This window comes from Cynocephalus volans, chromosome 5 (genome assembly GCF_027409185.1).
Source record: "Cynocephalus volans isolate mCynVol1 chromosome 5, mCynVol1.pri, whole genome shotgun sequence".
Lineage (NCBI taxonomy): Eukaryota > Metazoa > Chordata > Mammalia > Dermoptera > Cynocephalidae > Cynocephalus > Cynocephalus volans.
Window position 1 is genome coordinate 56,961,971 of NC_084464.1, and position 12,122 is coordinate 56,974,092.

The following is a 12,122-nucleotide window of genomic DNA, read 5'->3' on the forward strand; positions in this document are numbered from 1 at the left end:
AAGCATTTTGAAAAGTAATTTAAATTTAAATACCAGGTGGCAGAGGGAGAAGAAACTGAAACACACACACATGCAGAATGAGAAAAATCTTATCAATAAATGAATTGTATGAAATGGCTGATGGTGGAGCATATGGAGCAAAACTGAAAGGGGGGCTCCATTCCTCTGACTTTTAAAAAAGTCTTATTTGCAATTAGTAAGATTAGCTAGTCTACATTTTATTTTCATGTGCTAATTTGTGTTCACTGCATACAAAGTTTGACTGTGAAGACATGCAGGTATAATAGAACAACACAAAAGCTATCAAAGGATGAGTGACAAGATTTTCTCAGAAAAGTTTAAAATTTTATTTTCCTTCAGGTAAACTCTCCTGATGATATTTTACAGGAGTATATCCATAAATAAAATAAACCATCCAATAATCAAATCTTATCAGGATTTTAGTGCTTTCATTGATATTACAGAATTTACTTTCTTCTTACTGCTCATAGCCCCTTCTAAAATGAACTTAGTGCAACAATTAATTTAAATGTACAGACAGCATTTGAATAATAATGCTTTAAAATGGACTAATTTTGTCTTCCAGTCATTATACTAACATTTCAATAATACAAGTAAGTTCATAGCTACAAAGAAGCTGACGTGAGTGCCCACATATTCTGGCATGTCTAATCCAGAGTCCAGACTCCTGGGGAGTTTGCTATCTACCGTCTGACTTCTCACCTTTCTTATCTGTCGGTCACTTCCAGTCATTCCATTCTGTCCTAATAAGGTTTTATAATGAGATGAGAATTAGGTGTTAACATTCTTCCTTGGTATTATCATTAAAAAAATAATAATCATTCACCTAATTTTAGGAAGTACTTAACTTCAGTTTCATTTGTTCTTCACATCTGATTTGTCTTTTCTTTCTGGAATAGTTAGTTATACCACTTTACCTACTTATTAGCCAACTGGTGTATAAATATGCACAAAATAACATTATTATCTATGGAGTCATGTGTCTATAAACTGCTTTTATTTTCTTCAAGGAAAGCTTTCCAGGGATTCTGCTTTCCTTTGTGAAGCCATATGTAATACATCTCTCCCAAACTTCTTGACTATAGAGATCTAAAGCACAGCATTAGGTTATTGGAATGAGAGAGGCTGAGATGACCAGGTTAGTGAAAAATACCACCGAGGAGGTAGAAGCCTATTTGTGAATTTGGATTCATCCTGATTGCACTGAACACCTGGTAGGTGGACATTCGAATATTTCTTGAAACGGGGCTATATAATGTCAGCTCCTCTGTGTTTCAATACCTGTTACCACTAAGAGTTAGTTTAATTTGACTTTAAAAATAAAATAGTCTTCTATAAACAATCTCTGCTGTTGTCAGCATCACCGTTCAGTTCTGGAAATGAAAAGTCAAATGACAACAAATCTTTCTCTCAGGCCAGTAGGCAGCAGTTTTTGCTAGCAGGTACCCTTTACCACTGTTCTGGGTACAGTGTGAACATCTCTAACGTGGTCCTGCCTAATTTTTTTCCAGGCTCCATTCAGCTCTTTCCAAGGATTAAATGGCCTATATTTTACCAAATACAGTTGGTGCTTGTTTGCAACTCTGGATTTTCAAATGCTCAAATCTTAAAGATGTTTGTGCTCTGTTACTACCTGCTACCAGAAAGAAAACAAACATTGTTTCATCGAATATGATTTTTAATGTGATTAATAGTGATTTAGTTTTCAAAGAAGCAAATAATTACAGACAAGAGAAAAAACATTGCTGAGATGGTACCTGATCTATTCAGGCCACTGCTAGACTACCAGGAAAGAAATGTATATTCACGGTGTCTTTGTTATAAAAATCAGAGCCATAGGACTAATCAGGAAATAGTGATAATTAATTTTATGACAGAAACAATATATTTCGAATGACTCTGTCAGTATTTGAATCTTTTGAGGGGAAAAATAAATGAAAACTTATGTCTTCTGGAAAGAAATATGGCAAGAAATACCTACATGTGCAACGTGTTGTTGGGAATGTATCTCTCCAAAATTCAAGGTACAAAGGTGATCACATTAAATTTTCAAGTTTTCACTTTCTTCTTGTTTTAAGGGGATAGATTTGTACATCATTCAGGAATTAGAAATTTCGTTCAGTTTAACAATGAATAACAAATATTCTGTAATATGGGTGCAAAAAATTGTCATTTTCAGCCAAGGTATAAGACATAATTGTCCGTAAAGTGCATTTCAAATAAAAGTACCCATTAGGAGAGTAATTTAAAGTGCAGTGTATAAGGTACTTTAAATAGTGCAAAGTTGCGAAATGTATACATTATATGTGCCAAATCAAAATAAAGCAGGATCTTATCTACCCCTAAGTTAGAGAGAACAATGGAGACATATTCTCACATCCTTAATCCTTAACAGGTATAAGTATTTTGGTCCCTGTGTGTGTGTGTGTGTATGTGTGTGTGTGGGTGTGTGTGTGCGAGATAGAGAGAGAGAGACAGAGAGACAGAGAGAGAGACAGAGAGAGGGAGACTGTTTAAATTATGTATATATGCTTGATGGTCACTGCAAATGTCTGAAACTGGTTTCCTAGAATTTAACCTTCAAACACTGACATAATTATACATTCTCCACTTCTATGTGCAATTCCACTCAAAATAGCATTAGGCTTGTAATAATGGTTGAGCTATTTCAGCCTGCATATCTTGTAATGCAGGCATTTGACTTTGAATTAAATGTTTAATGAAAATTACAAAAAATACAATCACTATAGTGCTGCCAAGAGCAACCCCTATGAAATAAGGATATGCTTCCTCTTGCTCATATTCATATTCGCTTGGTTTTATACTACCAAGGACGTGGGTAGTACTCTGTGTATAAGGAATTGCTTTTGGAGTTGCTGAATTGAGCATATCCTTGACATTCCTGAATGATCCATTGTGTGGCATGGTGGTGATATTGAGGAGGTGGCACAGCAGTGGGTACAGATCTGTGGAGTTCATAGCTTCTTTTGTGAAATTCTTTCTGAAGGCAGGACCATGGGCTAAAAATATAGGATGCATTTCTGCTAATGCATTATCATAGCCGTGGTTGCCTACTGTAAAGAGAAAATGCATGAATAAGTTAGCCGACCAGATGACATTCAAATGGAAATAATTTTTGTATGGTCAAGTTCTGAACTTAAATGCAAATTTTACCTAATTTGCCTTTAGAAATAATCTTTGACAAACAATCTCTGCTGTTGTCAACATCACCATTCACTCAGGAAATGAAAACTCAAATGATCACAAACCTTTCTCACAGGCTAGCACTACTTAAGCCACAGAGGAAAGATAAAGAGGCAAAGCTAAAGGTAAAGAGCCAAGATAGGGAAAAATTAGAGTAATAATTTTTTTTTGGTGGTTGGCAAAGTAATATTCAGCAAATACTTACCGAGTATCTACTCTATGTTCCAATTATTGTTATAAAGATAAAGGGATAAAGGTGCTCTTATTCTTATCATGAAAACAATAAACTCATAATTACCAATAAAAGGGGAAACGCTCATAAGAAAAATAAAAGACCACAAAATCAAATCTCTAGTTACAGCTACAAACCACTACTAAAAAACAAAGGTCAAGAACTTGTAGGTACAGTGGAAAATTTTTGACTTTGGTGGTTCAGATCAGGTTCCAACTTAGCGTTGTGTGCTTTAATGTGGCTACAAATGAAGTAAAAACTTTAGGGCACTTTTGAAATATGTATCAAATGATACAAAATTGAAAGATGAAAACTGTATAATAAAAGCTGCATTTTAAATGCATGTGTGCCTAGCATTATATCAAGGTGCAAGGCAAAGGAGCTACTGCGGATTTGATGGCTTGAACCAAAGGAAACTGACTGTCTTTATTTTAAAAGTGGCAAGGAGAAAGACTAGTAAACTAATCTCTAATAACTATACTTGCTACAGGAAATATGCAATGGGAACACTAACACGGCCACAAAAAAATCCTAAATCAATTTCTCTGAATTTCATATACTGACCCCTGGTCATCTCAAAGTAATTTGAAATTTGCCTGGCAAAATTCATCTAAGGAAGTCATTCTAAATGTCACAATTCTTTTGAGTTTATTCAAGTAAAAATGATGCTGGATTTTTGAATCACTAGTAATTATCTGACAGGGTACTGTGCTATTCTACTTAACTAATTGATAATAACATTGGGAGATGTGCCATTATATAATTTGTAATTGATTGGATGATTGTGGTGTTCATTTCTATGAGAAGTTGGGATCTCAGCTCTCAGTCATGAAGGCAAAGATGATTTTCTCATCTCACACTTCTTATTAGAAAATCAGATTTTAAATTAAATCATGATGACTTACCTGAAACATTTCCCATGAACAGGGACTTTGTTTTTTATTAGTAGCCCCTACCATATATGCTTGATCCAGTAGAAATATTTAATAATGGATGTGTAAAGCCAGTGGTCCTCAAACTTTAGTGTGTATGAGGCTCCTGGGGGGCATGTAAAAGATTACCAGGCCCTTCCCTCACAGTTTCTAATTCAGTAAGTATGGGTTGGGCCCAAGATTTTGCATTTCTAATAAGTTCCCAAGTGATCTGGACACACTTTAAGAACCACTGCTTTTGGACATTAGGGCTTAATTATCTTGTGGAACTCTGGCTGAATATACTCTGCAGTGGCCAATATTTAGTTATTTGTTGAATAAGCGAACATAACGTAATATAAATAGGAGCATTATTAAGGTTTTCTATCAAAGATAGAGGTGACCATCTATTGTGTAATTATAGTTTACCAAATTAGAATTTCTAGAGCACTCCCTTAAATTTATACTAAGTAAAATACAAATCTCCTCAAAGACAGCAGTCTTTTTTGAGCAATCCCTCTAACAGAAGAGCTACCTGGCCAAAACATGAAAATCTGGACATATAAAAGTAGAAATTATTTTCATGCCTAAGGAAATTATTTTTAAAGGTCTTCTTAATTCTTAAAGCAGTTTCCCCGGTGTGATTAAATATTGGTTTACAAATCATTATCTGTACCTAAAAACTTTTAAGAACCAGAAACCACGTACCTGTACACATCTGCTACTATGAGTCACAGATATACTACAAATGTCATTGTTAGGCAACTGCTTGTCTTTTAGTCAATAAACATGATAGGAACCCTAAAGGGACATTTTCGTATATTTCATGTATATCATAGACCATTGTCTAAAAAAAATTTCCAGATGTTTAAGGACTGACAGTGTGGTTCCTTCACCATTCAAGTAACAGAATAAAAACATCAGTGTACAAATTGCTGTATTATCCATAGCCTCCACTTTAGCAAAAAACCATGAAGAATGAGAAGAAATACTGTAACATACTCACACATAAGGTCATCTGACTTATTCTGTAAAATATACCACCCTTTGTCAGCCACTGCTATGATTGGTGGAATTCGATTGTTGTATTTGTAATGCCATCTTTCCGGAATCTCCTCTTTTTTGTAAACAGTAAGATTAGGATGAGCATGAGTTAGTGCTTCATAGACTTCATCAAATTTACCTAAAGGGAAGGCAGGAGAGGCACTCAGAACAAAACACTCATTACTACAACCAACCAACCACGGGCAACAGATTCCCTATTGAGGTAAAAAGCAAACGAGCTGAACATAATGAAATATAGCCAAACATGTTAGAACTCCATCCCTTTTAGGGAAAGAATCTTGAGGGGAAAACTGAGAAATAACTAAGCTTCTGTCATAAGAAAATTCACCTTATAGAATTAAGAGAGGACATTTTATAGAACCAGAAATCTCCAATCTCTAATTTAAAGATTTAAATGCACACTCACATACACATATTAATTAGTGGCACAAAGTAAAATGTCTAGGATACCCAAACAAATACAAAGAGCTAAGTTCTGGTAGTTGTGAGTTGCAGAGACAGAGAATCTGTAGAAAAGAAAATATGGTAAGTGGAAGGTGGGTGCTGGAAAAGACAGATTGGAGGTGGAAAGCAGCTCATAAAATGGAAAGGTCCTCACAACACTGGAGGTTTTGTAAAAGTACTCCCTGTGACTGCAAATGCCGTAAACCTGGGCACTGTCTTCAACCCTTTTCATCTTTTTCAAATCCATTTGTTGGGGTTTTGTCCCTGCCTCCCACACCCCAACAAGAGAAAACCATTCCAATTTATACTGGAAATTGAAGGGTTAATGTGATTTTCTTACACAACAAGAAAAAACTTGCTGTTGGGTGAAAACTTTGTGTATAGGCGCACATGTGTATTTTAACATTCACTGTTTTATATGATTCTCTTAATTCCCCTGTAAGGGATAGAATTCTCATTTGTGAGATATTCCAGCTTTTCAGAATTTGCTCTCTCATTTGATATCAAAGCCCCACCTACAAGGTGATAAAATATAAGTCAGAAGAGCAGACCTGAGTCTATTCTGCCACATACTTTGTGACCTTGGGATGTTGAACCTTTACCTATCTTTAAATGGAGACTAGGCTGAGATGACAGGTTTGGTCTGAGGATTCCAGGAGAGGTTTGTAAAAAGTTCAAGATATTGTTTTCCACTTATAAGTAAGGAAAATAAATCTCAGACTGACCAAAGCTCTTTCTTCTTCTTATACTCCACTGCTTCCCTATTAAGCAGGTCCTAATTAAGGGTCTACAGAAGGCTTTAGGACTTCCATGTAATCACTGTTAATTGTATTGAAATTCTATGTGTATCTTTCCATCTTAATTTTCTGAGAAGGGAGGCTGTAGATTTCATCCTATTCTCTGATTCCAAAATAGTTAAAACCTACTGCTATAAATATAGAGAGAGCATCAATATTCTAGAAAAAAGGAAAAAGACTCTGAGAAAAGAGATTTTGTCTTTTTGAGATCTAAGAAATAAAACCCAGAATATTACCATGACATGGGCAAGTATAATTTAAGGGCACAGAAACAGAAATTCTCAATTCACTTCATCACATGGGGCAAGCAGACCTAGCTTCAGATCAACATTCAGGTCAAATTTACCTTCTTTTGGCAAGATGGCTGCTACTGGAGATTGGTCAATCAGGGTATAGTGGTCTTTATCCAGATATTGGTCAAGTTCTATTATCCTTTCCTTAGAACACTGGGTCATTCCGTGATCACTTGTGATGATTAGGTTCAGAATGTTCCACAACTCAGCCTTTTTCAGCATTTGGATGAGATAGCCTAACTTGTTGTCAATATCTGAAATAACAGGCCCCATGAGTGGACTGTCAGGTCCCAACTGGTGGCCCATGTCATCAGGATCTTCCCAATAGAGAAGCCCAAGATTTATGGGCTCTTTTGATGTAAACCATTCAATAATTTTGGCAACTCTATCTTCAAATGAAACGGATTCATTGTAAGGCATGTAGTGAGTAGGAAATCTCTTATGTATTTTCACATCTGCTCCGGGCCACATGGCTGCACCACTAGTATGTCCTGCCCTCTGATTTGTGATCCATATTGGCGTTGCTTCTTCCCAAAACTCAGAATCATAAATATTCATGTGACCCAAGGAGAAAGATTTGTTCAGAATAGGATCAAACATCTCATTTGCAACAATCCCATGATTCTCTGCAAAGAGGCCAGTTACTAAAGTATAATGGTTAGGGTAGGTCTTTGTAATAAAAATATTAGTAACTTGCTTCACGTGAACACCAGATTTCATAACATAATGAAAATGGGGTGTTGGAACTTTATATAAGTAATCCCAACGGAATCCATCAAATGACACTAGTAGAACCTTCTGCTGGTCCGGTTGGAGAGAAAATGTAGTTGAAAGAGTTTGTGCAGCAAGTGTGAAGGACACCAAGAGAAATTTTGAAGTCATTTTCAAAGTACTTGATCAGTGTAAGATAATCTGTAGAATAAACATATAGAAGTTAATGGCAATAATTTTATTTTGTATACTTTACCCCAAACTGAGAGTAATGGTGCTTAGTAATTACAGTTATATCATAAATCACAGCTGGGAAAAATTATGTGGCAGAATTCCATTTTAGACAAGAGACCTGGAGCTACACGTATAATAAAGCTATGAAGTTTATTTACATTTTTAAAACTTTTTTATTTTCCAAGAATTTATTAAAACATCCCTCAAAGGAATTATTTAGATGAGCTCCCCAACAGCATTTTAAAATATATAATTTATGTACAACTTGTCAGAAAGATTTTCAGGTTGACCCAAATTTCTGAGTTTTGATCAGAAACTCCTATATAGTAAATACCTGTGAACATATTTATCATTATGGCTAGACCAACTATAGGAACCTAACAAAAAGTATCATTAGAAAATTTGAAAATAGTGTTGGTATTCTTTTTTTTTTTTGAAGAGAAGAAATATACATTTTTGGTTTACAAAGCCATCCCCTATATTTGATTGATCATAGTTAGAGGTATTACTAGAGAGAGAGGAAAATAGATGAACTTGGTTTCTTGAAGTGAAATAAAATTCGTGACATTGAAATATATTTGTGAAATGTAATCTGCACTAATTTATTAATGATCAAATCATAGCCTTTTTAAAGCTAAACAATTATATTCTAAACTAAGAATAAACAGAAACATAATTCTGAAATTTGAAGTTGACTTTCATAATGTTTAAATTAGTCAACATTTAATCTTAACAGTCATATGTGTAGAAAAAGCACTTCCCAGGATTAAATCTCTTTGCATTAAGGTTGTTGTTGTTTTTTAAATTTGCACATATGTCTAAAAAGCTTTTATTCTATTCAGGAAAGCTAGTAAGAAGCAGTATGGACAAACAATACGTATGTAAATTTTGTCAGTTCTCATCAGGCTTGCAAATCAAGCGAGGATCTTTTGTTCCCCCCTTTTCCTGTCCATTCTTGCATAAAGGTATTTTTAAACCCACCAAAACTTCAATGTAACCATACTTTGTGCAAAAAAAATTCTTGATTTCAGATCTTGTCATCTTCCTAATTTGAACACGCTGAAGACATTTTTAAACCTCGAAATTAGATCCTGTCTTTCCTTGCTACATTATAGGTGTGGGTAAATAAAAACTGCTTGGCATGCTTGCTTTGCTGAAACTGTGTGTAAACTATGCATATTGGCTGAGGGCAATTAAATTTGTTTTATTTGTTTTTTACCTGTGATTTCACCTAGACATTACTTAAACTGAAATTGTTTTGCGTATTGGTTTCAAGACAATAGTTCAAAAACGAAATTTAAAAACGATTTCTTACATGGCAATGATTTTTCCGATTCTGGAGGGAAAATTAAAAATAGTAGCAATAGGGGAAATGCAATTAGGGAACTGCGAATATATTTACTAACCTATCTGGCTGAGGATGGTGGTTCCTCCATCCTTCTCCCTTCTCCCCCCAATTCTCTCTCTTTCCTTCCTACCACAAAGAAGATTAGTAACCACCATATATAATTTGAGGGAGGGAGGGAGAGAGGGAGGGGGAGGAGGAGGGGGGAGAGGGGGAGAGAGAGAGAGAGAGAGAGAGAGAGAGAGAGAGAGAGAGAGAGAGAGAGAGAGAGAGAGAGAGAGAGAGAGAGAGAATCTACTACATAGAACACCTCATTTTCATCCGTCCTAGCAAATTAAGAATTATCAGCAATTGTGGTAAGCAGGAAAGAATTGCTTTCCTGGGACAAACCAACATAAGCAAAGATTAAATGCTGTATAAAGCCTAGGAATGTTTGGCAAGAAGAACCAGCATCATTATATCAATGACACAAAGCAATAAACAGAGAGGTGGAGGTGGGGATGAAAGAAATCACAGGTTTCTTTCTTTTCCATGCACAAAATGCTGTACAAAGCAGTGGAATTCCTAGATCAGGGTCCAGATTTCACTGGGCTGCTTTCCAATTCCTCCTCCGCTCCAATCCTTCCCCCCCACAAACAGCCTTGGAAACCCGGAGGGAAGGGCGCCAATTAAAGGGAAGAGGAGGGAAAGTGAAGGTGTAGGTTTGTGAAGAGCCAGTGGACGTCAAGGGGAGCGGATGTATCGTCCCATTTTCCCCACCTGAATTCCACCGTAGCCACAGAGAAGGATCGCGGGTAGAGTGCGTTCCCAATTCCCAGACATCCCGCCCACCGAGACCCTCAATGTGGGCTTTCTGTGTGTGCAGTGGCAAGGAGGGGGGATAGCTTTGGGGGCCCACGGGAGCCATGTGGGTCCCCGGGAGGCAAGCTGCTTTCCCCCCGGACTCACCCTCGCAGCGATCCGATCAGTGCGCATCCGTTTATGGCAGTGGGAGGGTGGGCCTGGAGAAAGCTCCCTCCCGCAGACCGGGGGTAACAGCCGGGAGGTGGCAGGAGTGAGGGATGCCCCCGATCCCGCAGCGGCTCACCTGCACGCTACCTAGGCGCACAGCACCTGACCCGCGCCGCCTCCCCGCCGCCCGCACCGCCTCCTGGCTCCCATTGGCTACGGCGGGATGGTCACCTCTGCCCGGGTTGCCGAGTGAAAGCCAGGCTCCTGGGAGTAGCTGCGCCGCCTGTCAATCACCGGGGGCGGGGCCTGCGCCCCGGGTCTGGAGAATGGAGTGGGAGGGAACTCACGGGAGCAAAGGGCCGACGAGGACCCAGCTGGGAGGCCCGAGAGGGTCGGGTTTCGCTGAGGGCCTCACGGTGCCAGGCCACCCGCAAAACCGTCCTGCAATGTGCCGCTTCTGGACGGCCAGTCGTGCTGTGGTCAGTGATGCGAAGAGATTATAATGCGCTACCGTAGCGGTTGGTGTTCTCTAACGCTGACTGTGTTTGTTTTATCACAGTTTTTGTTAAAAGCTACTTTTGTTCTCTTCTCTGATACTTGATCTCAACCTACCCCCACCCCCTGACCGCGTATTGGTGACCCTACGCGAAGGGCTTTGCTCTGAGGAACTCCTGAACACCCAAAGACGTCGATGGGACTATGAATTTTTCTTTAATTATTTTTCTTTATTAGTTGGTGCTACCTGCTTTGCCTCAGAAAGGATTTATTAATCTAATCATCTCTGCAGCCCCGATGTTTGCTGTTTAAGTTTTTGCAATTTAGGTCTCTAAGATAGATCTGCAATATACCTGAAAATGCACAAACTAAAGCAAGCCAGGCTCAGGCTTAATTTGCACAGGGAGAGAGCCTGAACAGCCACTCTCTGATAGTTGAGTCTGGGCTCCAGATTATGCTTTGAGCTTTGTTTCGAAATATGCATTAAAGCTATGAACTTCAGGCCTGATTTCTCTTTCAGAAAGTCTTCAACATTTCTGGGCTGTTAGTGGTCCTGTTTCTTCTTTTCTAAACTGTAGTGGGTTAACTTTACTTTTTTTTTTTTTTTTTTGTAATCAGTGGAATTTTTAGGCCCGAGGGAGTGTGGGCAGGTACATAGTTTGCAAATTTGATCCCAACTGTATTTATCATAAATTACGGCAGTGACATTGAACTACTCTGAAATGATTTGTCTGTCTACACAATTTGCAGCCCTAATTCTGACCTGATTAGATAGAATTCTAATGCTCTCTGCAATGGGCAACAATATCTGCTTGATTGTCACAATTTAAGTGTCAATATCTAATTAATCTGTAAAATTATCTGCAGTAGAGGCTTTAGCTCCTGTCTGGAGCTCACTCCCCCTGTCTGGTATGCTGCAGCTATACAGGGAATAGACATTAATGAAATGATGAAAACATTTTCGGCATACTTTTTTCTCTCTCAGCATCTGTTAGAGGGATAGTCCCTACTCCAACCTGCTAATTGGGTCATATCATCCTGAAGGGCATCTGGGCATGCTGCCACAGCCTTTTATTTGTGGTAACTTGAGTTTATGGTTTTCAACACGTGGGATGGGGATTAAAGAGGAGGCTAGTTTCTACGCTTAGCCAGACCCAAGGACAATGAAGTTGTACAGCTTGTTCCAAGTCCCCAAAGCCCTGTCCTTTGAAATTGTCCAAACTTGGAACGGCATGATCCAATTTTACAAGACCATGTCTCCCCAATATAGACCAATCCTGTATTCTCCCAAAACACTCAAAGAACAACTTATGCTTATCAGAGAGCAGGAGTAGCAAAAATGGGCCTTTTACATGGGTCACTGAACATTGTTGGACTATGTTCAAATGACAATCTGCCTTGCTCTGCAAACTTTTTATG

The 12,122-nt window shown here is 38.1% G+C and overlaps 1 protein-coding gene across 2 annotated transcripts; it reads right to left on the minus strand.

Annotated features, from left to right (window-relative positions):
• Positions 1–323: 323 nt before the first annotated feature.
• ENPP5 (ectonucleotide pyrophosphatase/phosphodiesterase family member 5) lies at positions 324–10,390 on the minus strand. 2 transcript variants are annotated; one of them, XM_063097044.1, is made up of 4 exons: positions 10,345–10,390; positions 7,021–7,879; positions 5,375–5,551; positions 324–3,095 (listed from the first exon to the last, which is right to left on the minus strand). In XM_063097044.1, exons 2-4 carry the CDS (start codon positions 7,847–7,849, stop codon positions 2,662–2,664), a joined length of 1,440 nt encoding a protein of 479 aa, XP_062953114.1. In that variant the 5' UTR covers positions 7,850–7,879; positions 10,345–10,390; the 3' UTR covers positions 324–2,661. The 2 variants fall into 2 exon arrangements, with proteins under 2 accessions (XP_062953114.1, XP_062953113.1); XM_063097043.1 differs by having other exon boundaries at positions 10,206–10,383.
• Positions 10,391–12,122: the final 1,732 nt, after the last annotated feature.